Genomic DNA, 26,303 nt, shown 5'->3' with positions numbered 1-26,303 from the left:
ATTACAGGGAGATTTGAAGTTGTCGGACACGTTTTTGTTGTATTGCATATCAGCATTGGTGTTTAATTTTATTATATCTAATTATCCTATATGGGGGTTCATAATACTAAATATACATATATCTACGTAGGTACAATAAATAAGAATTGTTGCCGTTAACCAGGTTAAATTTTCGGGATACCCTACTGCTAAATTGTTATAATTTGCTACATACAACATCTAGTTAAAATGTTCATATTCAATATTCTTTTCACTTGATGACATTTTTAATATATCAAAAATCCTATTCTTCATATTACATCCTCATTTAATAATTCCATCGAACATATATTTTATTTATTCTCTTAAGAGCTTTCACATTTTCAGCACACTTTCTTTCAATTCGAACACAGGTAAATTATGTTGAGATAGCCCACATATTGAACTTATCATACGCCACTGATATATTCAGGCACGTATCTAGAAATATGTTTCAGTAGGGGGGGGTCCGCACAAAGTGTCTCAGGAATAATAATAATAATTAATAATAATGTTTAAATATTCATTAATATATTAAAAATAATATTAATTACAATACATAAATTAATATATTATTATTACACGAATAGTTAAAAAGACTGTATAAGAATAGAGATATAACAGCGCATATTCATTACGTAGCTTACCTGTAGTTAAGATCGGAATAATTTACATAAAAACAAGTGCCCTGGTAATTAAATTAATGTCAAATAGATGAATAATCTAATATTTATCGAATAGCAAAAACGATGTTACTTATAGTTGGAGAAAAGTAAGTTTCTGATTAATATGTTATGCATATAGAGTAGTAGTTTACATGAATCTTCTTTGTAATGTCATTCAAAGCCGTATGATCCCAAAATAATCCTTGCCTTCTAAAACGTTCAAAGGAAATTCATAACCATCGATTATGCAACAAATGCCATTACTTTCATTTCTTCGATGGCGCAGTGGTAGCGTCGCCGCCTTGCAATGAAGGGGTCCCGGGTTCGATACCCGGTGGAGGCACAAGTGGTTCGGATCCCACTTTAAACTGTAGGTCCAGTCCCGATTAGCCTTACTGTGCATAAAGTGGACTTAAAACACCAACTCAACTCAACTTTCATTTCTTACTTAATTTTAGTACTTGGTAAGTCTGGACCCCCTCTAAATACATTCTTGGATATTTTGTATGTTTGTTTTTTTCATTTGTTGTTCTGGGCCTCCCCGATGGCGCAGTGGTATCGTTGTTGTCTTGTAATCAAGGGGTTCCGGGTTCGATACCCGGTGGTAGTTCGATTCACATTTTTCGGATCCCTTTAAACTGTAGGTCCAGTCCCGATTAGCCTTACTGCGCATAAAGTGGACTTAAAACAACAAATCAATCACTCAATCGATCAATCATTTGTTGTGATAAGTCTAACTTTATGCACAGGTAGGTTAATCGGGACTGAGCCTGCAGTTTAAAATGGGATCAGAACCACTGTGAATCGAATCCAGAACCCCTTGATTACAAGTTGGCGAAGTTTACAACTACCCGAACTGGAAATTTTTCAAATACCATACTGCATGTACCCAGGAGGGGTTACGTACACTGGTAGTCAGCTCTCATTTTTTTGCCATCTTTTCACATTTGACGTTCTTTTTTTTTTTTAGGAATACTGAGCCAAAGGGAGGGTATAACTCCCACCAAATCCCCCTTTGATACGCCACTGTGTACATGTGTGTTTTAGTGTATGTAGAATAGAAGTAAGTTCCTTTCTTCCAATTTGATATTGATAACTTGGAAACGCTAAACCTGTAATGATGCTCACTTGTTTTCGAGGCCGTTTCAGCTCGTCCTTGACACCTCCTGAGGCATCCGTGACACGTGAAAGGAACATCTCTGTTCTGTTTCCCTATGACTCGAGCAAAGTCAAGGTCGTTCGAGAAGCAACCCCCGGGACGGAAATTCTTAATAAACAAAAGAGAGAGAAATGTCACTTACCAGTGCACCGGAGACCCATGCTTCCAACCGCGCTGCACCAGACGATGGACCACTCTTACTCTTCTCCGTGCGTGCACACACGTTTACACATGTTTTTGCGCTCGAGCTTTAAAGGCTGGAGGTGGGACACTGTTAGCATACATTGTATTGTGATGTTTATGTCAGTATGCTCCCACCGGTGTTGCAAACTACCAGGTAAAAATATGTTGGGAAACGGGTTTTCGTCTAGTCGGAACCCGAGGAGGAAGCTGGGATTCCCCCACAAAAAAAATCAAATTATGTAACTGCATCGGTTCGTTACGCGTACCTGTTAATGGTGAGAGCAGGGGGGGATTTACCACTAGGCTATTCTAGGCTATAGTCTACGGAGCGCACAAAAATGAGACGCTGAATGGGTAAACCATCGTTATTATGGTTCCTTAATATTGGGATAATATTTTACTTCGCTTTCTGCCACTTTTGGCTAATCGCGAAGATGAGGATGAGTGATGATGAAGGCACACTCACAGCGAACACCCATGCCCAGGTCGAGATTCGAACCCAGGCGTCGTAGCGCGCTGTGATGTTCACTCTGCGATCTACATTTTAAAGTGGGATCCAAACCTCTATATGTGACTCCACCTAGTATCGAACCCGGGATTCCTTAATTACAAGACGATGACTTATAATCACTACGCCATCGGAGAGGCAGTATTATATTTAATACGTATAGACCTTACATTTATTATTTTGCAATTTGGAATATAACAAAAATAATACTACAAAAGTAATAGTAACGTCTGACTGTGACGAAGAAGTCCCGGATTCGATACTTCAAGTAGGTTTCAGATGGGAACTTTTTCCAACAATATACCTGCATGAAGATACTCCGCGTTTCCCACAGTCTCGTATATTGGTTGCCTGGCGTGTAAAAGCTCTCGGAGCGTGGTGCTCATCACAAATGCCCGAGATAGTGAATGTGTGGGCCCCACCTCTAGTATTACTCCTATACATTCAGGGCATGTTGTAATTTACAGGGCGTAGCTTAATCTTTAGTAATATATCCTTTGTTATTTCAATTGTACACTTTCTTCAAAAATACATGCACAATATAGTTAACAGATTACATTATGCATATATTATTATAAGAAAATGATGAAGAAGAAGCACTTGAAGTGGACATTGTTAGCTGGGTGATGTTCGGTCTAGCCTTATGATTAACTGAGGGATGCTTCTGTGGAGTGGCAATGAGACAGCTGGGGGTGGGGGTGCTTTGCGAACAGTGTGGATACCACCCTCCCCCCTTCCCGCATTCCGCCTTACTTCGAGTACTGAATGTAGTTAATTTGAACTTTCAGTGGCCAACGCGCTCATATTGGCATTACGAAAACTGACGCGATTGCTTACGAATATAAATAAAGATTTCGCCTAGTGATTTATCCACACACCACCAACACCCTCCTAACACCACAAAAATCTCCTCAACGACCCCCTAAAACTTTTGGCAAAGGCCTAATTTAGGGCTATTTTGGCGATAAATTTATACTTACAGCTGAGAGAGTCCGACCAAGCTAAGATCCAGTGCGGGGACCGCCATTATGGCAGTGACCCGCTGTTGCCGCGTTTACTTACGAAAAAACTTGCAGTCAATCAGCCAATTAGGGCTACCGATGCCCCCTAGTTTGGGCAACAAGCGGCAACTAGAACCCCTCCTCCCCGAAGCGGCCCGCAGAAAAAGAGGATTATGTCAAAATAGCTGTTTTGCGCTGTGGATGGGGACCAGGAGATATAGTGACCGGGATATAAATATGAACTTGCCCCTCCCCCCTTCCCCGATGGAAAATTCTGGATAAACCCCTGCCTAGGTTGATTTTGATTGATTGATTGATTCGATTTGTGTTTTAAGTCCACTTTATGCACAGTATGGCTAATCGAGACTCAACCTACACTTTAAGGTGGGATCCGATTCACTATGTGCCTCCACCGGATACTCCTTGAATACCACGTTACCACTTCGCCATCGGGGAGGCACTTAGGTTGGTTTAGAATCAGTCTCTACGACGCCGGGGGTCCATGGTTAGAATCCTGGCCTGGACATAAGTGTTCTTTATGAGTGTTCCTTCATCAATTTCATCACTCATCCCCATCGTCGCGATTTGCCAAAAGTGGCTGAAAAAACGTTAAATAAAAAAAAAACAAGTTTTGAATCAGAGCTGAAGGCCGCGGTGGTTTAGTCGGTATGGCGTCTGATTGCTACGCGGGAGACCCGGGTTCGATTCCCGAGATGGGTGATCTAAGGTCGGACTTCTCCCGGTCTTGTTCCCGTATAAAGAGGCTCTGGGGCTCACCAGCCTCAAATCAATGGGTACATTGGAGCAACCCTGGGGGGGGGGTAAAAGCGGCCGGAGCGTGGTGTCACATCACTTCCAAAATGGCCTAGATCGAGAATGTATGGGGCCCTACCCCCATATCCCCTGAATGTGCACGTTGAACTTTACATTACTTACCTTGAAGGGGAATTTGTAACCAAAAGATCCCATGTTCGAAAGCCGATGGAGGCACAGGTTCAAACTGCAAGTGCAGTACCGATTATCTGAACATAAAATAAATTTAGGCAAAAAGAGAAAAGTTTTCTGAACTTTTCATGCAGTTGGAAACACTGGAGGCAAAGCCTTTGGTAAGTTGACAGGCGTCGAGGAGGGCGTGCTTTGACTCACGATGCCAGGGGCAAGGTCGTCGGACACATCGCAATGCGCTCTGCAAAAAATTCCGAGGAGTACAATGGGACAGGGTTTAAAACAACAGAAGAAAGGACCGATAAAAGGTGAAATTTTGAAGGTCGCGAGTTCACGTCCTGTTCTTAAGACTACCCCATCTTCCATGCAGAAGGCATTGGAACACGTTTGCTACCGGCATGCAGGAAAATATTTGCTGCCTCCCATTGTTAAACCACCCTTGCACCTTGAGTTAAGAGCGGTATAAATTACCTTAGACTTGAGTCTATTGTTTGCATTGTTTGCGTAGGCAGTTGACCGGAGTGACTAAACGGAAAGACATGTTTTGTGGCGCGCGTTCACCTCGGGCAGCAGAATACCTGTCATGATTGGTCAATAAACTCTGAGTTTCTTTGGAAAAGGTCAATTGTCTCATCACAGAAGTAACTACTTACATCTACTGTTACTCAAGAAAGTAATTGTTACTACCAATGGCGGCGATTGGGTTCCAAAACTAGGGGAGCAAGCATGGACGCCCGTAGGATTTTTTCCAGGGAAGGGCAAGGAAGGTATTTTTCCAGGGGGGGGGCAAATGAAGGCAAATTTTCACCAAAAATAGTGTTGTTCCCTAAAAAACATTGCTTAAATTTGAATTTATGGTGTTCATGCAATAATTAACACATATTATTGTGGCTACAATGAAATTATATGTGTGAAATATATATTTTTTTGTTGACTTTCATTTTACTGGGGGCCACGGCTCCCCCTTGCCCTCCCCCTTCCGGACGCCCATGGGAGCAAGGTGTCAAAACTGGGGGGCAAGGACAGTTTACTTTCCATTGGTAGACAAGGTTAGAAAAGTTCTGGACAAAAGTGGCAAAAAGTGGAGGGGCAGTAGCCCCCTCTCGACGCACCCCCTAATCCCCAATAATTTCAGCACGCAGGGGTGGGTTAAGAACCGGGCGACTGCCTGGGGTACCGGCCTCGGCGGCGCCAAACCAGACGCTTCCTTTGAGAAGATCTAAAACCTTATTCCTGATTGCATAAGAGTGGCTAATTATTTTGAGAGTCGGCTTTGTGTAGACAAAAAATAATTGAAGTTACTGCTGTATAACATAATAAATATATTGCAAAATCATTTCATTGATTGGTCTGGTTTATTTTACATCGCTTTTCTGCATGTTTTGGCTAATAGCGAAGATCCGAATGAATGATGATATGATAGAATTGATGTAGCTACACAAAGAATAGCCATTCCCAGGCCAGGATTTGAACCCGGGACCCCTAGGGTCGAAACACGCTGTGCTATTGCAAAAATTTAAGCTACAGATAAATGTTATTTTGATATCGTTATGTAGGTAATAAATAAATAGACGTGTTCTTTAACAGTGACACTTAAGTTATTTTTAAAATAAAGTTAACATTTCAGGGAGCGCCAAAAATCCACATGACCGTGTGAAAATTTTATCGAGCCGCCCACTGTCGACACGCATGCACGTATACAATATACGGTTGTAGAGGTATTGAACAATGGTCTAATTCCTCTACACTGAAAACCTTTCACAAATTTTCTATGAGGTATATTCCCAGGCCAATCCGTATCAATCCATAGGAGTATTATTATTATTATTTTTTTAACTTTCTCCAAGCTTCATTTCACCTAAGTTCATTCACTTGTTTACACCAGCTGTCCACTCCTCTCAGGTATTTGAATTATGCACAGTCGAGTGTTAAGCAGACTTCCACTTCGTGATTTATTGAGGCTGCAAGGTTTACAAGAGGTAAACAAGGAGTAAGCAGCTGAGAATAATTGGAAGGTAAAAACTCACGCATCGGCGTATAGGAAGTCTCCAGAGACAGGGGTATAGAGGAGCGGACAGACTGGCAGGGGACTGACTTTTCGTTTTGAGCAGAGAGAGGGAAGCACACACTTTGGGAAGGAGAAAAGGAGAGGAGTCAGCCTGAGTTAGGTGAACTACCCACGAAGCCTAGAGGAAGTCTAGTTTTATTTTACTCTACGTTACCAATTTCATTATCATTCTTCTAAGGGTAGACAGGTAATTATCCTAACCATAACATGCATGATTCAGGTTCAAAGGTTCACAAAATCGAACAAAGGACTATTTGCCATTTCTAGTTGTATAGTTAGGTATTCTTTTTCAGTTGTACCTTTCGCAGCCAAGCATCCAACTTGTCATGAGGACAAGTGGTCTCATCATTAATGAGGATGAATGGTGATTAGCTACATTTTCCACTAAGCTATTGGGAGTGGTTGGTTCGATCCCATAATTCAGTAGAATGATACGGGGGGACTCAGCCGGGATCTGAACCCGGGACCTCTCGCAACCGAAGCGAGAATCGTGCCCCTAGACACTGGACCACGTATCACCCACTCAGGTGAAATGTAGCTTGGAGAAAGTTAAAAATAAAAAATAAAGAATAATCCTATGGATTGATACGAATCCCTTCTTTCAACGCCTTCAGGTTTTAAAACATATAAAATCTGATTTGGTATCGCCCACATTGTTGGTGTCAAGATGTTCGCACACAGCGCCATTGTTAATGCTCCCAAGCAATGGTCCAAAGGAATTGTTGCTCCGTAAAGCAAACATGTAGATGCCAGAGTGCATAAATTCTCGCCCCTCAATTCCATAAACTGTGCTTCATCATACATCAGGTCATCCATATTAGAATAGTTGCAGAAGAAATGGACAAGGTAGCGGGCAATCTCACCTTTAGGCTACGGAGAGAGCTGCATTGTAATCCGGACACAATGACCTCGGACAAATCTAAAGCGAATCCTGCCGCTTCTTCGAGAATACCTGTAGCTACGGGCCTACAGAGAACTCAGAAGAGCGACACGAAGAGCGTCCCTAAGGGGCGCCTGAGTCAGTCATCGGTGACGTCATCTCACAGTGTTACGGCCGATAGATCATCCAGGATCATCACGAGCGGTTCAAAATGTTCCCAGACTGGAAGTTCCAGGAGGATTACCAACAACTCTGCGACCAGCGCAAGTAAGAGATCTATCCGCGGCGTGGATTCCACGAAATCTGCTTCCCTGAGAGATAAACCAACTCATCCGATTGGGAGTAGGGTGAAGGTTGTGCCCTCGAGGCGTTCCGGTAATGTCCTCAAGAAGTCAGAGGGCGAGGACGTCGCCAATACAAAACCAAGAACTTCTGAAAATGTTCCCCAAATGAACCCCATAGTTTCGGAGAAAGTTACAGGACCTGCTGGCCAAGAGGATCCTCTGGACACCCGCAACAACACTTTCTTGGTTGGCAGCGAGGACAACGATGAGAAAACCCTTCACAGCGTGTACATGACTGAAACCTCTTCGCAGAAGTCATTCTTCTCCCAAAACGATTCCGTCGAGTGCTTCAGCAACGCATCAGAGACATCCAACAACAGGGAATCGTCGAATTTTGATCTTTGCAAAAGATCCTTTGCCTCTGATGGCTGCTTTATGAGGAGTCTCTCAGAAGACAGGCAAGTGCAGCCAGCTCCCGTTTCCGTTCACGGTTTCCCATCGTCTGGCCACACTGACGAGTCTTTCACTCTGGTTGGCGGCGTCCAAGTGGCGCCTTTCGAAGCACAGGACCTCTCAGGTATTGACAACAGCTCCTCGTCGCCTCCGAACGAGGAGCAACACTTGCCCAGATCTTCCGACCACAGCATAAGTCACCAAGTCCCTTGCGACGTCGTGGAACATTTTCCAGCAGTCCCCGACACGGAGTTGACAGGCTCGGAACCTCCAGCCAGCGTCAAATCACAACTAAGCGTGGCTTCAGACGAGTCATCTTCGCTAATTGAAACGGGAACGGATTCGCAAACTAAAGACTACATCCATGAACCAAGAGACGTCCCCAGCACTTCCAGCACTGCCAAAACCGTGATCATCTCGGGTGAAATTCACTTAAACCACGATGAAACCAAGAAAGAAGAAACGGAACGGTAAGGCTTAACGTAGCATGTCTTTCAAGTTTATGAAATGTCAAACCACTCTTCACAGGCGTACGCAAGCAAGAGGCTGAAGAAGTTATAGCCCCTCCCGAAATTTTGAGAGCATCGTTTGAGATCAAAATTTTCAAAAAAAAGCAGTAAAGAACTTGGGGAAAAACCAATGTGTAAATGCAAATATGACCCCAATTATCATCTTTGTCTTTGAACAAACACTAACAAATTGTGTATCCCGCCTCCCGCCTAGAACAGCTAGGCTCTATGTAATATCCACATTTACAATTCCAGCTTCCTCCGAAAATAAATCCTTCGAATGCCAGAGTCGTCCTGTATAATCATAATAAACAGCATTGATTGACATCTTGCACATAGGCGCGCGCAGGGGGATGCAAGAGGGGGCAATTGCCTCCCCCTAATCATGGACATCCGCTGATTTCTCTGAGGAAGGACAAGCAAGGTATTTTTCTAGGGGGGGATATACGAGACATATTGCTCATTATAGTGTTGCCCTCTCAAAAAACACCACTTGAGTTTGAAATTCTCACGTTCTTGCATCCCTATCATAATAATTAAAAAATTAAGACGACAAATCAAATTATATGTGTGAAATATGTACTTATAGGCATGGGCGTCGCCAGAAATTTTTGCAGGGGGAGTCGGGCAAATTATAAAAGTTGAATAGTAGATAAATAATAAGTATTATTGCCACGGTTATAAATGTTATTATACAATAATAAATATTATAAATTAACAAAAGTAAATTTTATTCGAAATAGTAATTCACCAAACGATTGAATACCAGTACAACTATTTTCCATTACTTCTTTTGCATTTTATGCAGTTAGTATCTGAATGCATTTTGATGATAACCTTTGCACGTCTCGTTCAAGAAAAGGCTTTAAATGTTAGGGGGATTCTTTTTTATAAAGTGTGTTGTGTGACATCTCACCTATAAATGTAATTATTAGAATTTTGAAAACTGTGAAACCATTTGTTCTTTGGATGAAATGCTAGAATATAACCTTGTCCCTGTATTTTTTACTCAATATTTTCGAACCAATGCATTTTTACTTTGATTATTCTGTTCGAATACTAACTAAATGAACTCTATTTCTGTTCTTAACAATAAGAGTAACAAAGTTTCGGCTTTCTTGTATCTTTAAATGAACAATGTTAATTTCCAGGGGGGATCCACCGACCCGTTCGACCCTCCCCCCTTCCCGACGCCCATGCTTATAGGTTAACATTAACTTTCCAGAGGGAAGTGTGGCCATCCTTGCCCCCCTCCACCCTTTCAAGATGTCCAAGCCCCTGTATACTTTCCCCTAGCAATTAAGTGTAGAGGAATCTTATCGTCGTTATTAAACGATATTATACTCTCATAGAAAATGAAGTATTTTAAAGCCAATGACAGTTTAAAGAAACTACGGGGGAGGGGCTGAATTATTTCCTACATAAGTGAACTACCGCGCTTAGTTCTCCAGCAAATTTATTCTTATTGACACTATCACATGCTTTATTCGTCAGTTATGCTGCATGTTGATGCCTTATATATGCCTATAATTATACTAAGGGGATTTTCGGTGGGCCTGGGCACACACTATATTAAGTCCCTGTTTCGTACTCATCAATACAGTAAAACAATGAGATGGAATGAGGTTTTTCTTTCCCGGCTGAACTTTCATCAAGGTTTTTGCCCACCCACCCCCACCCACCACCCCCACCCCCCGATCAGAGGGTCTGCGCACGCCTATGATCTTGCATATCGATATGGCATCATACGTATAACAAGCATTTCTTTCAATTCGTAACTTGATTAGTGTAGAAGATAATGAATCATGAAACGTTAATGAATTTTTGTCTTTAGACTATTTAACTTGCATGAACGGGTGGATGGGCTAGTCGAAAGAATTTGTGTCCAGTTAAACTACACTCTCTGTCCCGGAAATCTCTGGAGCAAGCGAACGAAAACAAGTCCTCTGCGCAAGTAGTGACTCCAGAGGGCTCGGCCAACGAACGCGTGAGAGGGGAAGTGAGTGTAAGGAGGGGAAATTTCAGCTGCAGCTACCAGTCGTTTGCAGCAGCAAACACTGCTTCGCTCCGTCCACTGGCTTTCTTCCCTTCTATACCGTTATGCGTGGCCTTGTTCCACAGATTCGCAAGATAATACTGTAGTATTTTGATGTCTAAATTGAAGAAAATTTTAGATCTTCACATTTGTTAGTTCAAGGGATTTCGATGACTAACTGTGGATTCATGCTGTGAAGTGAACATTTGTTGCAGTGAACTATTATTTTCTAGGTCTACGCTATTCTACATAATTTGGTTTTGTAGGTTAGGTCCTTTTAAGATATTGACAAGCAGCAGCGTAACTTATGGCCTACTTTGCTGGGGAAGGGGGGGGGGGGGCAGAACATGGATCTCAGGTACCAGGAAGTTAACAAAAATACTCGTAAATTTTTATTAAACCTGAAAATTTATCGGGCGCTTGGTTCCTCCTTTTTGACACCTTTCAAGTTACGCCCATGTTGATACGCACGGACAGGCGATCAGAGTGATGGCTCATCCATTTTAGGGTAGTTACTTCAACTTTTACTGATCAATGCCTAAAACAATGACGAGTATTTTAATACCAAGTTTGTGAAAACCACAAAGTCTATTGTTTTTCTATTTGTTACGATGCTTTTCTTGTTTGCGGTTATCAAAAATTGAACCAACAAACCACTTTTTCCCTGTTTATAATTACGTAATTCAACGCAACATTGCCATTTTAAAGGCAACAAATATTATTATTAATATTAATACATGAACACATTTCTTCTCTAATAATTTTCTCCGTAGAGAGCCCGTGGTGACTGAGGATAAACCATCGGAGTCCAATACGAAGATCTTGATCAAGGGCGTGTCTCTGGGGGAAGCTCAAGGCGACTGCTTGACTATCGACTACCAAGAGAAAGAAGACAAACAGGAAATCTTGAAGGTACAGCTCCGGACAAACTCTCAATTTCCCCGTCTACTTCGCTACACGTTTTGACACTAGGTGTAGTGCAGTGCAACTCATTGTCGAGTTGATGCAAGGAAATTGTGTGTAAGCAAGTAGATCGTGTACGGTGTTCAAGCTCAAAAGGTTCAAACGTTGCAACGTTTATTTGGTTGGTTAGCACCTACCACGTGATCATACACCACACTGCACCACTCGAGAACGTAGTGCAAACGGTGCACGCACCAAATCAACGAAGTAGACGACTTGGTGAACTAAACGCGTGAGTGCAAAGAGAGTTTTATATATAGTCGGGACACTTCGAGAGGGAGTTGAGCCTCCCCGTTGACAGAGTCGTAACGCCTTCGCCTTGTAATCAAGGGGTCCATGCGACCCCCCTGGAAATTCACAGGCTGAACCTCGCCCTTTAATAAAGAAAATTTGAATTTGAATTTGAATCTACTTTTTTTTTTCAATGCCACTTTAAACTGTAGGTCCAGTCCCAATTAGCCTTACTGTGCATAAAGTGGACTTAAAATACCAACTCAATCAGTCAAGCTAAAATGAACTAAACTAAAACTGCTACTGCTGCTGCTGCTATTACTACTACTACTACTAGAACTAGTGATAATAATAACAACAACAACATAATTTAAAATACCGATAATGCCATAATTTTTAAGATGAACTTCGCTTGACAAAATTTTTGAGGAGGTGTCCTCGACATCTTCGTTTTGACCCCCTAGGAAACTTTCTGGCGACGCCCTTCGGTCCAGGGTTCAATACCGGTGCAGGAACATGGTGATTCGGATCCCACTTTAAACTGTAGTTGCAGTCCTGATAGCCTATCTGTGCAACGAACTTCAAACTTGAAGAGGGGAGTTGTGGTCGGTGTAGAATTCGGAAGTTCACAAGGTTGCAGTAGTAGGAATGAGATGAGGCTGGCTGTAACACATTAGAACACCGTAACCCTAGTGTCGAGCTGTGTTTCCCTTTGGAGAAGTGGAGGAGGTACTGTTGACATTTTCTTTAAGTTTAACATGAGATGAACGAAGAATTCTGTAAGTCTTACAGCCGACCTCAGTGGAGGAGTGGTTAAACTTAAAGAAAATGTCGGCTTCCTTGGCGGAGTGGTCAGCGCAGAGCACTACGACGCCAAGGGTCCCGGGTTCGAATCCTAGTTCAGACATAGATGTTTGTCTTTATCCTGAATAAAAGAACCCGATAAATTAGTAAAAATTATGCATGTGAAAATTAGAGAATGTGAATGACCCTTTTAATACTTTAAAAAAAGTAGTTGGCACTGTACTCTCCGACGCCAGGGGCCCGGGTTCGAGTCTCATCCTGGACATGGGTGTTCTTTGTCAGTGTCCCTTCTTCGTCAATTTCAGCATGTCATCACTCACCCTAATCGCTGCGATTAGCCAAAAGTGGCAGAAAAGCGACGCTAAATAACAAAAACAAAAAATCAGATGTAACTCTTAATGTGTATAAGAATTCGTTATTCCGTAAATGACAAATTTTGCATTGTGGAATATGCTACCAGGTCCATTACTTTTCTTATGCATAAGAAATAAGATGTGATGGAAAGTAGAAAGTCCAATTATTATTTCCGGTAAGACCGGGCTGTGATAAAAGAGTTGAAAATACAATTTGAATTGTTGGTACAAAATTAATCACGCTTTGTTATTTTGCTCATATCTTTTAACAATCAATTAGCATGTATAAAATATAAAATGATTTTTATTATTGGTATGTAGCGTCGCTTTTCTGCGACTTGTGGCTAATCTTGAACTTGATGATGAGAATGAGTGATGAAATTGATGAAGATACAGTAAAAATGGTGGCCTATGCCCACGCTGTAGTACCCCTGAGCGGTAGTTTCCCCGGCATTATTTCCTTTCTTACATCAGTTTTGTCAATCCTCTAATTTCTAGTTCAGGACAAACACAAGTACCCATGTCTTACCGGATTCGAACCCAGGACCCCTGGCGTCGTGGCACGTTGTGCTAACCACTACGTCACGGAGGTAGACTTATGCCACAGAAGGAGCTCGGCCACCGAGTCGGTTATGTAAAATAACAACGGTGAATGTTTTTGGCGTTATGTAATATGCAATAATTAGTCTTTTTGACCAATATCATGGTAATGATCTCATGCTGCCATCTACGAACGAAAAATAAAAGCTTGTTATTTCCGAGCATAATTTCATTGTCACAATAAAAGGCTGATTAATGGAAGGGCGGGTTTCTAAAAGATCCACATGTTAATGCTATGAACTAAATTGTTTCTATGGCAAGGATGCATAGTATGTATCTTCACGGCGTCCTAATGTACGCTGGGCACAATCAGTGTTGCCACATGTAGGGAAATTTCCCTTTTGCAGGGAAATTCGGACTGAAGTTGTAGCAAAAAGGGAAAAAGGGAATTTCGATGAAAAATATCACAATTTCAGGGAAATTTTAAGACTTCTGACTATATTATTACAGTTTATGTCAAATTCCAGTTTCATATTCAAATTTTTATTTTTTTTTGATCCTTTTTATTTCTGCTCCCTTGAATATAAACCTGTATCTATTCATATTTCTCTTAAATTTATTGTACGTCGCTTTTCTGTATCTTCGGATAATTGTAACGATTAGCATTAACCATTTAATGGATTCCTGGGAGATGAAGCTTACATGTATGTGAAAAATTTGTGCAACATTTTTTTTTATTCATACGATCATGGACCAATGGAAATTTTACTACTACTACCACTGCTAAAAATAATAATTATTATTATTATATTTGTTTAGGTGAAGGGCAAAATGGTCCAAAAGGGAAATTTTGCCCCTTGGAAAGGGAAATTGTACCCTCAGATTGTGGCAACACTGGTCACAATGGTCAGAGGGTGCTAAGCATCTGAATACACCCAGGTGTTTGTTTCGTGTTACAATTTTAATGTGCATTTTGTATTATTTGGTTTTAATATTTGTGAGATTTCCGGTGTGGAATAAATAAATAAATAAAACTCTTATGTATTTTTTTCAGGAAATAGAGATTCAAGGTTGGATAAGCTTAAAGAATGCACCAATTGTTGGAGATAATGTTCAGGCTGCTTATATACTGAAGACAGGTATGATAACATTTCAATAGGCACATTGTTGAAATCATTAGGTTGCATAGAAATATTAAAATCGTTTATGTTATTTTTGATTCATGTTTATGGGTGACCGCTTGGGGTGGTCAAATATCAATTACCCTTCTGGAAAAAGGAAAAATTACGTAAGCCTACTAGTTCTGCTGTCTATTTTATTTGTATAACTTTTCTTCCATTCTATTTCACATGGAAAGAAAATCAGTAAGTAGGTCACAAACGTTTATTAAAAATAATATTGAGTGAGATACTGCCTCGAAAACTGTTTTTATTTTTCAACAACATAATCTCCACCAACATTGATACACTTAAACAACCTCTTTATCAGTCCCCCCAAAAACCTGCTGCACAAAAGTTTTTGGACTGCTGTCCCTGTCACAGACGCACCTCACGTTTAACATATTCATCATCATCGAAACGTTTGACGCCACAGTGCGCACGCATTTCGAAAATTCAAACACTCATGCATTATGCTGTGAGAACACCCAATTGCTGTTGTGTGTTGTCTATCGTCACTCGCCTGCCAGCCTGCGTCAGACTGCTAACTAATAAGCACCAAGCTGGATTGTGCTGCCACCTTATGGCACCTTTACAAACTACTCACTACTATTATCAGCTATTCCACATCAGTTTGTGATCTATTTACTGACTTCTCTATGGAATTTGTTTGTATGTTTGGTTGATTGATTTGAATTGTTTTACTTCGCTTTTCTGCCATTTTTTGCTAATTGCGAAGATGGGAATGTGATATGATTAAATTGATGAAGGCACACTCATGAGGAACCAGGGGTGCCCATCCCCCCCCCCCAAGGCCAATGGCGCATCACCCCAAAATAATGCCATGCGTCCTCCCCCCCCAAATCATATCATTCGCGCCCTCAAACCATATCGTAATCCCAGCAAAGTATTTAATTAAGACAGCATGTTTACCGAAAGCAACTTTTTCTTAGCGTTACTTAACGCTATGCTTGATCTACCCCTCCTCCCTATACAGAAATTCCCATCACTCAAGACCACCCCTAAAATCGTTCATCATAATCGAGATTATCGATTTTCTTATAATACATTCACCTTACTAAAGTACCAAACACATCATTGCGAGCGAAGTGAGCAACAAAATTTTTACATACATTTCTTGTCAGGCTTTCAAGAATATCAATTTAATGGGGTATCAATACTTTCTTAAGATCTCGAGATATTTAGTCTTTTCCAGCTTCTCCTTTGGCACGTTCGGGGTCGAAAACGTGTGGATACCACATCACTAAATACAGTCTCCAGAATATAATGTTCGAACTGCCTCTCCACTACAGAAATTCAATGACAATCTAAGATTTAACACGTTATCAAGAGCTTTCTATTTCCCCCTTTAAATTTAATACTTAATCCTACCACTAAATTTCCATGCAAATTTTAGACTTACTGTTGATATTGAAGAGTGGATATTCCCTCCTCCAAAAAATGAATTCTCAGTCTCCACATTAAAATTTTCGCAACAGGCTAAGAAAATAGTAATACACAAGAATTGGGTACCCCCTCAATTTAATGCTCAATCCCCTCTAACTAAAATACCCGCCATAATCTAAGACCTAGAGTTGGATACTGTCCCCCCAAAGTTTAATTCAGAATCTACTCCCCCCAGAATCCACGTGTTAATTAAGGCCAAATATGTATGTTGGATATTTATCCCCCCCTTTCCATAATACCCTTAATCTAATGGATGAAATATGGTGCATTTAAGGTGTAAAAGTTTTACATATACATATTTTGGAAGAAGATATAAATGTTGAATTTTATATTATTTGAAGGGAAAAAATCCCCCCAAATGATCTCGATGGCGCAACCTGCGCCATAATCCCCCTGGGATCGCTGGCGTCGTAGCGTGCTGTGATACCCAGGAAATTGTGTGTGTCGGGGGGGGGGGGGTGAAATGGGGATGGGGGAAGACCCACCTCGCCCGGCTCGGGTGAAAATTTTATTTTGAGCAACAGCTGAAAGTAAGCTAGCGATGGAGTGAGAGAGGATAGAAAATAGAGAAGTGAGAGAGAGGGAAAAAATGTTTCAGTTGGTATTTTAAGTTCACTTTATGCACAGAAAGGCTAATTGAGACTGGACCTACAGTTTAAAGTAGGATCCGAACCACTATGTGCCTCCACCGGGTATCGAACCCGGAACCCCTTAATTACAATGCGACCCAGTACCGGATCTACAAATCTTGGGTCCCCCGAAAAATATTACCAAAGGCCCCCTCTACCTACCTTTACACACACACACAAATATAATGTACGTGTGTGTAATTCTTGATCTCGTTGACGACGTCACACATAAGGGCCCTATAAAGAGTAAAGGAGTTAGGCTGGGTACAATTGGTCATGATAGAAACAGGCTTTCCGACTTTGTCTCCGCATAAAGCGGCTCTAGGACCCACCCAGCCTCCAATGAAATGGTACCGGTGGGGGGGGGGTAAAGGCGGCCGCAGCGTGGTGATGATCACATCACCTCCAAGATGGCCGAAATCGAAAATATGTGGGGCTCTCTACCCTCACATATCCTAAATGTGCCTTCATGGCACGGTGCTATATGCACAGGGAACTTTAACTTTACCTTTACCTGCATATATTGTATTCCTTTCTGTACCCCTGAGTAACTACGTTTATTTTTTACATGCGCATATACGAACCCTCTGCAATGTGAATGGCTGAGGACCTCCTAAAGGTTTACTTGTCTCCCCCCGCACTGCGGGATTATGCGGCTTGTAGATCCGGCACTGACGCTACCACTGCGCCATCGGGGAGATCACTGGAAAGAAAGAAATGAAAGAAGCTAGGGAGAAAAGAAGAAAGTTGGACAGAGTGAAAGGAAATAGAGAAGCGTGAGAGAGAGAGAGAGAGAGAGGGGGGGAGGGAGGGAGAGAGGGAGAGAGAGAAGGATACACAGAAGCAAGAAAAAGTGTGAGAGAGAAAGAGAGAGAAAAGGAGAAACAAGAGAGTGAGAGAGAGAAAGATGAGACAGAACATAAGAAAAAGATATTATAAGAAATAATCAACACAAGAGGAACAAAGCAAGACGAGACAGACCCTGTGAAGAACAAACGTAAAAATCTAACAAGATACAATGAAAGGAAATCATAGGGTGAAAAGGGGTGGTTTCCCTTATTTCGTTGGGGTCAAGTGACTCTCCCTGAGGACGCTCACTCATCTACTGCCATTTCTCAATTAGTTTGATGGGAAGTTTAGCTTCGGTAAAGAAATTAACGTCTGTAACAATTTTCTGTTAATTCCAGGGAAATCCGAAGAATTTTGTCTTCCTGCGAGCGGAATTCCTTCCAAAAGACCAGACGACAAAGAGAAACCGTCTTACAATCCATTCTTGGTTGGATTCTTTTGTGCCGTGGCCGCAGTCATTGCAGCAGTGGGTTACAAATACGTCAGCACTCTTTAAATTTCGAACGCATCCTTCATCTACACGCCTCATTTAGCAAATAATTCAATGAGAAAATAATCCAAGTTAATACAGCAACGTTACATATTTCTTATGAAAAGGCTCTTTTGGATGTGTAATAAGTGTTTTTTGAATGAATGCATGCATATATATTCTTTTACATGTGTGAAATTTCTTACAAATTCCTTCGGTTAATTATATTTGAATGGTAATGTTACAGTGGTGCCCAGTAGCGGCAGTTGTCCTCCCCAACGTTTAGCCACTTTTTCCTCGCCCAATGGCTTCTTGTCTACCAGGAGGTGAACTGCCCTCGCATCCCCAGTTTTGGTTTTGACACCCATATTTTAATTTTATGTAGTAACGAACCGATTAATTTTGTGACTTTCTTTTTAATTAGGGATTACCAAATTCGTTGATACTCTATCAGGATCAAACGACATGCAGACTTAACTTTTTATCGGTAAAATTATAGGTAATTTTACCTATCTGCTATTTTGTTTTCATCAATATTGCATAATAGTGGACTTAATGGCGACCGTTGTGGAATTCCACTGTTTATTATTCGTGGTTCGTCAAACTGTTGTTGGCTAACCAAAAATAATAATTTACTACCTTCGTACAGATTCTCGTGCCTCCATAATAATATGCGGACTCAGAACCTATGAATGAACTGTAGCAAAATGTATTTAATGTCTCACTATTCTACACTGATGTTCTTAATGTTACTAATACATCCCCTATATGTTGTTTCTAAGAGTTTGGTATATTTCCTCTATTAATTGAAGATTTACACTATTAAGTTGAAGCTTACCCATGAAAAAATTGGTCAATAGATGAAAAAAGATTATAAATTCCTTAATGCCTGCCTGCCTCATATGTTAGTCCATTATAGTCAGGTACTGTAAGTGCGTACAACTGACAACGTAATACAAACACATGAATTACTTTAAAACGCGGTGTTTGTTGATTGATTGATTTGGAGTTTTAAGTCCACTTTATGCACAGTAAGGCTAATCTGGACTGGACCTACAGTTTAAAGTGGGATTCGAACCACTATATGCCTCCACTGGGTATCGAACCCGGGACTCCTTGATTACAAGGCGACGACGCTACCACTGCGCCATCGGGGAGACCCCGCGGTGTTTGTTGATTTCGAATTATTTCAATATTTTTTCGCAGATGTTATTTTTTACTTTTTTTATAAAAGTAGTTAATTGTTGGTGGAAATCAATAAGCAAAAAATAAGAAGTATGGCAGAACATTAAAACACGTTAGGATTTCGAGTGCAAGGGAAAAATATTTATGCTATTTGCTGAGACGATTACAAACAGTTTTGATAAGATAATCGAAATAAAATTCTCTTTCTATCTATATACTCTTTACTATCTTGGCCGTTACCTACATGTTAGAATATCTTCACGTCCATGAGATCAGGGGAATTTCCAGATTAAAATCTACTGTTTTGCTCAGGGCGCTCAGAATAAGGCGGAGGGCTTTCTGGCAAATATCTTACTGGAAATTCCATGGATCCATACCGGTTGAGTGGCCTTTCTGGCGAGTAAGGATCAAGTGTTCTGAAGAACGGACTGCGAGATGGATTAATGGGCAATTCAAAATCCGTTTGCTCATCATCTTGTTGATCTGATTCTTCATTCACGGTTTCATCTTTTGGATAGGGGCATTGCAAAGTTCTACGCCCCTTACGTCGAAGAAAATACTGGTAAACAGGACAGCAATGACAGAAGACGCAAGAGAAGATGACAACTACTGCAAGTAGGACGACCACTGCTCCAACACCAACAAGGCAATTTGTGTTACACTGATATGATTCTGGAATTTTAACAGGGTAGACTGCTTCGGTGTTGGTACTGCAGCAAAGATGTGATGTACCATTCTTGCACTTGTATGTTGAATTCTTGTCTTTGCAAATAACAACAACCTCCGTGTTATTAAAGAGATCTGGTGCACATTTTTCCTGAACCAATGCAGACCTATATTGAAATACAAAGACTAACAACACTGTTGTATAACATGACACTTTCATTTGGAATGCTCCACGATCTTCTAAAGACACCACACGAAACCATTTCAGATTATTGCAATCTTGTTCCTACGAAAACTTTGAAATTGGTTCAAAACACCATGATTGTGACGGCCATGATAAAGTGTTTATGAATGCCACAAAATATTAAACGATTGTAAATCGAGTTGATTCGTATAGCTTGTTAAATAGTGTGGTACATCATGAAACCATTCAATCATGCTGACACATCGCTAATTCTTGATCACATGGACGAAAGAAAGGTCAAAGGACTATCTCGAATAGGATGGGACAGCTGACAATTTTGCGATGAACTCTTACATATTTTTTGGCCACCTGGTGGCGGGAAGTTAGTTCACTTCTATGCAAGGTTAATTAACGGATAAAATTTAATGTTGATGTTGATATTTAATAATCTTGATTCGTCTAATATGTTTATATTGATCAATTCCACTCAGATCTACGAGAACATATGATTCAACGATAAAGCAGCATCGGGTAATCCCAAAATTTTCTGTTACAAAGAGATATAAAAGTGACTTGGGAAAAATACCCAGAAATTTCTGTAGAAAGTAAATTTGCGAGAAGCAGACCTTTACCATGTCCCAGCTAACTGTGGAGCAAGTCCGCTCATAGCGGCAGAGAAGGGGGGAAATCTAGCGACCAGAACGAAGCAGTACAAACTGCTGGGAAGGCTGGTAACTGCAGTCGGTTTCCCCCACTGCACGCAATTCCGTTCCTCCTACGTGTTCATTGGTGGAGCAGTCTCGCGTCACTACTTGCGCAGAGACTTGTTTTCGTTTGCCTGCTCCACAGTTAGCTGGGTCAGAGTATAGACTTACGGAGCTAGATGTCTCGAACAGACCCTTGGTGGTCTCTCCCAATGTTGTAAATCAGAATTCACAATATTCAATTCGCATTTACATAGCACTACTCTTGAAATCTTTACTGTCCCTTCTTCACCTTCTCAATTAATTTTTCCAGTAACTTTCTGTCCTTGTTACTTTCAGTACACCATTTATTATTTTTGTAATTTTGTCGCCTGTTCCGCATTGTTCTTATGAGACTTACCATTGAAAGTTCTAATTTATCTCTCCAACTATTCTTTTCTATTTGTGTTTCTATGTACAATTAGTTTTTCTTTTCTTTTTGGCTGACGTAGGACATTCCTTCGGGGATTTACTCGTGACCCCTAGATTACAAGGCCATTGATAAGTAGGCAATCGGAAGTGACTCAACCCCCCCCCCCCCAAAAAAAACTATGTGATTTAGTCCCAGTAAAATTTACTTTGTGTATATGTTTTTGTTTTTATGGCGCTGATTCCATTTGCACTATATAAATAAACAATCATAAAGTCCATTAACAATACAATGCTGCATTGAACTCGGTATCTTCTAAATACATGTATATGTATGTATTATGAATAGCATATCTCTTACGCACATGGTGACACTATGACACGGTGATAACCTAATATATTTCTTGGCAAATTCTAGCTTCGTAAATTCTTCCTATGGGCTTTTAACTCTATTGTGATTGTTGACCGAAGAACTAGTTCAGTGAAACTAGAGAAATGGGTCTATGTCAAGCGCTGAACGATAAGATAACAACACTCACTGATTAACGAATCACAAGGCCGGAGTTTTTCTTGTGATACAGTTCAATGTGTGAAGTGCAAGTAGGAACGATTGTGTAAATGGAAAGCGCGTTGGAGCTGTTTTTAAGACACCCAATTGTGGTGACTCGAGCTAAAAGTATAGTATGGACTCTTTAATTTGAACTCTAAGGGGACACGAGAATATGAGAGTTAAAATTAACAAAAACATGCATAATTAAAGAAAATCAGTAAAACAAAACTAAAGTACTAGAATATAAAGAAAAATAAACATGCAGTGACCCTTACCGTAAAACTTGCCATATTTTGTGCGTGGTCCTACAGCGCAGGCAAGCAAAATACAATTCCTCTCACAATAGTAATTAAGCTACCAGTGAATGAACCTTTTACTTTTTTTCTCTAATGTTAAGTTAGTATATGCACCACGCGAACAATGTACCCTGACTATAGGTCTTTTCCACTATTACGGCGGCCGGTCCTTCTGGCAAGGGAAGTGGGGATTACGCCTCAGCAACCAGGCTATAGCAGTAGCGCCGAGAGACACGACGCGGCGGAAAGAAGTACTACGCGAACCTCGTTCTACTGACTGCTGCGTTTTTATCGTGCTGGATTGGTCGCTTCCCCGCTTCCCTTGCCGGCATTAGGATCGGCTGCTGTAACAGTAGAAAACACCTTTAATCATAACCGACAACTGAGGACAGGTAAGAAGACTTCCACAAATCATTGACTATAGAGCGTCTCCACTAGGGATGGTCAAACGGATCCGGATCCGGGTCCGAAAGTTTCAGATCTGGATCCGGATCCGGATCCGAGAGTTTCGTATCTCAATCCCATTATAATATTACCACACCTTAAAAGGTATTATGATCTTCGATTACAAAGAAATTTTTCATTTGTTAGTCCTACAAGATTTTTTTTCAAGTGTTGTTCCTAAAATAATTTGCTACTCATCGGCTAACACACTCGTGCACAAAAATAATCTTACTTGTTTAACATAAAATGTCAGAGATGATTTTGTAAATTCCATTGAAACGAATATGTATTCATTCGAATGTATTGGAAATGGAAACACACATAAATGTGAGACATTCCGTCCCAGGATGAAACCTTTAACACATTTAACAAGATAAAAATGTTATACAAAAATTATACAATTGTTCTACAGATACAGTTTTACAAATTAAAATAAAACATTATAATATATGCAGTGTTATATAATTACAAAGTGTAAGACTAACAAGGGAGGTTATCTAAGTATCCCCCTCCGATTTCCATTAAACGTGGCAGGTGTATAGAGGGTCACAAAGGAAGAAATACGTGTTTTTTTGTTTCGGCTCAAAAAACTGTTCTAGGGGGCAACCCCCCTCAAATGTAGTTTGTTTACGCAGGCTGTCTCGCCTATCAAATTCATTCCGCGTCACCGATCCGGTTCGTAGGAAGTACAGTGTGCTGTGTGATAATTGTGGATTGCATGTAAGTTACATATTTCGTTTAATAATGGATAGAGAAACAAGCTGGAAAAAGACGCAGTATTGGTAAACTTTGAGGTAAAGAACGCATAATAGTTATGCGCGTGCTAAATCACTTTTTAAAGTCAATGAATATCAGCAAGGCGGTTAAGACAACGGCTGATGTTACGGAGTGTTCTGAATGTCTTATATACAGAATACGAAAGGAAGAAACCGAAGGTACTCTCAGAACACCGGCAAAAAAGAAGTCTGAAAGAATGGGGAAACATAATAATGACAGAACGAAAAAATACAATAAAATAGGATTCATCAAGAGAAACAGAAGATTTTTTGGAGGAAGTAACGTCGTTACCAGACGAGGACAGTAGTTACGCTTAAAGGTATGTGAGCACACTTTATTACTTTATTTTCCGTAAAAAGTATATATTAGTGTTTGTTTTTGCATTTATTTAATTCTGTTTATGTAAACGATACGGCATTCAACGAAAGAAGTAACAATGGTTCCGTGTATTACACATATAATGCAAATGTAAAATAGTAAATAGTTACGTCGAAATATAAACATTTACATGCAAATCTTGAGGTAACTATCGTTTTTCCCAAAATACACCAAATACATAGATTTTGAAGATTTCCTAGGCGATAGTAAGGGAGTAAATTTGTCGGAATCATTAGCGATTAACAGCGACTCGATGCGCCTCGCCGCGCTCCATTTAACCCATACTGACTTTTAAGGTTGAGACGCACTATAGTGGTGGGATGCGGTTCAAGAAAGAACACCTCCACATAAATGGGTGGAGAATCGTACATTATTGAGGAGAAGGTGAAGGCTGCATATCAGCAAACAGTAACTTTTTCTTCCCTACAGCTGTCTCTGGATTGCTGCCTTGGAATAATCCAAATAGAAAGGTTCGAAAATTCGAATTACATATGAATTTTTAACATTGGTTTCAAAAGCAATTTCAAGGGAAATAAACTTCTGTTCGAATTACCGAATAATTCGAATTGAAAAGAGTCCACTGTATTTAGTTTTCCTACGAACTCGCATAATTGATACTTTATTTCATCTTCTCTCCTTTCTTTGTATTCGTCTTCATTCGCTTTCTCTTGAAACATTTATATTTTACGTTTGATCCGTAAATATGACGTTACAATTTTTAATACAGGCATATGCCACATCAGAATCGAACTTTTTTTATTATGAACTCCCACCCGCTTAGAAAATGTTATGCAGGAGCTCATAAATGCAACTTGAATAAATTTCCATACCAATATTATCAAAACAAACTATAGGGTAAGGACGGGGCAAACGGACACCGGGGCAAACGGACAGTCCCTAAGAAAAATACGAATAATTTGGCTTTGAAGTTTGCAACAGTGCATCGGTTGGCGTTGCGATTTGAAGCAGAACGTTGGCGAGAAGGTGTGTTGAACATCGGTTGAAATCTTGAAGAAGAACGCTAATCCAGCCGTAAAACCTGACCAGGTAAGGATATATTTACTAGCAAAAACCTAAACAGTAAAAATCTGTGTGCGGAACATAAGGATTGCTTGGATTATGATGGTCCCGCCAAAGTTGCGCTTTGTAGTGTCGATATGTCATTGCCTCTTCGACATACACAGCCTGTGGCAACATACTGCTGCCATCTGGTGGGCTTTTTCGAAAATGTAAAGCCCAAGGCTACAGGCAAGGAATATAGAGATTAGGTAAAGCCATCCGAAGATTGCCGATCTTGCACGAACGCGTGACGTCACCGGAGAAGCAGTGAGCTCGGCTGAAGCAGACGGCCCCTAGCATTTATATGGGAGATTCAGAGAGCGAAAGTATATTATTACTTTTAGGAGGGGGAAAATAATAATTGTCATCCTCCAAGATGGTATTGAGGCATCCTTTTAATGATTAGTAACATAATTGAAAACGCGCAACTTTTAAAAGGGGGCAAAGTACATGTGAAAAAATGTATTTTGAAAATCCATATTCCTGAAACTTTCTGACCGATGCGCTACAAAGAAAGTTGCGTGTTCTCCTTTAGAATTTCGTCATTTTACAAATCGTAATATAATTTTAACAAAAACGTGGCATGCTAAAAAATAATTAAAGAGTAAAAAATAATTGATTAATAGACTTAGTTTATTTTACTTCGCTATCTGTCACATATGGCTAATCGCAAAGATGAGAATGCGTGATGATATGATGAAATTGAAGAAAGGAAAGTAGACCCATGACCGGGCGGGGATTCGAACCTGGGGCCCCTTGGCATCGTAAAGCGTTGTGCTAACCACTTCGCCACGGAGGTCAGCATTACAAAGAAATAAACAGAAAATGACAATCATATGGCATGTATGTTTTAATATGCGAGAAACATTTGCGAGGAGGTTATTGAAGTAACAAATAATTATTACAAGACGTTGTGATGAAAATTATTAATATATCTGAAATATCGAGAGTTGACCTTGCAGTCTCTAAATGTACTTTTAGGGTTACGCAAAACCTTTACTCAAAATTGATAGTGTAAATTTATAAGCTATTAAAATTTAAAACTTATTCCTTTTCGAAAAGAGAAACTGCTAAGTCAAATTAATATTTCGTAGAAATACATATAATTGTCTTTCATGAGGCCAAGAGAGTATTTGGAGGGGACGCTGGCTTGGGAAGGCTACAGCCTGGGATCTCGATCTGCAAAGGGGTTTCCAGTGGGAAAACATTCCTATGATTAGGAACGAAGAAGTCCAGAAGAAGGGGCGAAATGATTCTTTTAAATGGCTCAAGAATGCAAAGATATAAGTGGATATTTGACAAGCTTAGTCTAAAACTTACAACTGAAGTCGTACGTGTGTGTGTGTGTGGGGGGGGGGGGTGACTACGTGAGGTAACACAGTGGAATATGATTCACAATACTAAAATTAAAATAAATATGTGGGAACAATAGAAATCAAAATATGTTGTAGCTAGTGAGAGCGCAATAGTAAAGATGGAGGG

General features: G+C 40.4%; 2 protein-coding genes across 2 annotated transcripts in view; one reads left to right on the top strand and one right to left on the bottom strand.

Annotated features, from left to right (window-relative positions):
- The window catches only part of LOC145987681 (uncharacterized), a 195,109-nt gene extending 193,018 nt beyond the window's left edge, over nt 1-2,091 (bottom strand). Inside the window, exon 1 of the mRNA XM_083122222.1 lies at nt 1,985-2,091. Within this exon, the coding sequence (XP_082978348.1) occupies nt 1,985-2,003 (19 nt within the window). The 5' untranslated portion in view covers nt 2,004-2,091. The remainder of the gene's footprint in view (nt 1-1,984) is intronic.
- Nucleotides 2,092-7,273: 5,182 nt separating this feature from the next.
- LOC145988235 (uncharacterized) lies at nt 7,274-18,331 on the top strand. Its single transcript, XM_083123083.1, has 4 exons — nt 7,274-8,634; nt 11,482-11,620; nt 14,654-14,738; nt 18,040-18,331. Exons 1-4 carry the CDS (start codon nt 7,385-7,387, stop codon nt 18,195-18,197), a joined length of 1,632 nt encoding a protein of 543 aa, XP_082979209.1. The 5' UTR covers nt 7,274-7,384; the 3' UTR covers nt 18,198-18,331.
- The last annotated feature ends 7,972 nt before the right edge of the window (nt 18,332-26,303 follow it).

The sequence above is a fragment of the Lepisma saccharinum genome, chromosome 5, assembly GCF_977018435.1.
Source record: "Lepisma saccharinum chromosome 5, izLepSacc3.1, whole genome shotgun sequence".
NCBI lineage: Eukaryota > Metazoa > Arthropoda > Insecta > Zygentoma > Lepismatidae > Lepisma > Lepisma saccharinum.
The sequence above is the reverse complement of the archived record's forward strand: the minus strand, read 5'-3'. Positions and strand labels throughout refer to the sequence as shown.

Bases quoted from the DNA above. Each gene is read 5' to 3' on its own strand.
- LOC145988235 (XM_083123083.1), top strand. From the start codon at position 7,385: ATGGACAAGGTAGCGGGCAATCTCACCTTTAGGCTACGGAGAGAGCTG. The intron at 8,635-11,481 runs GTAAGGCTTAAC...TTTTCTCCGTAG, and splicing joins AAGAAAGAAGAAACGGAACG to AGAGCCCGTGGTGACTGAGG. The intron at 11,621-14,653 runs GTACAGCTCCGG...TATTTTTTTCAG, and splicing joins ACAAACAGGAAATCTTGAAG to GAAATAGAGATTCAAGGTTG.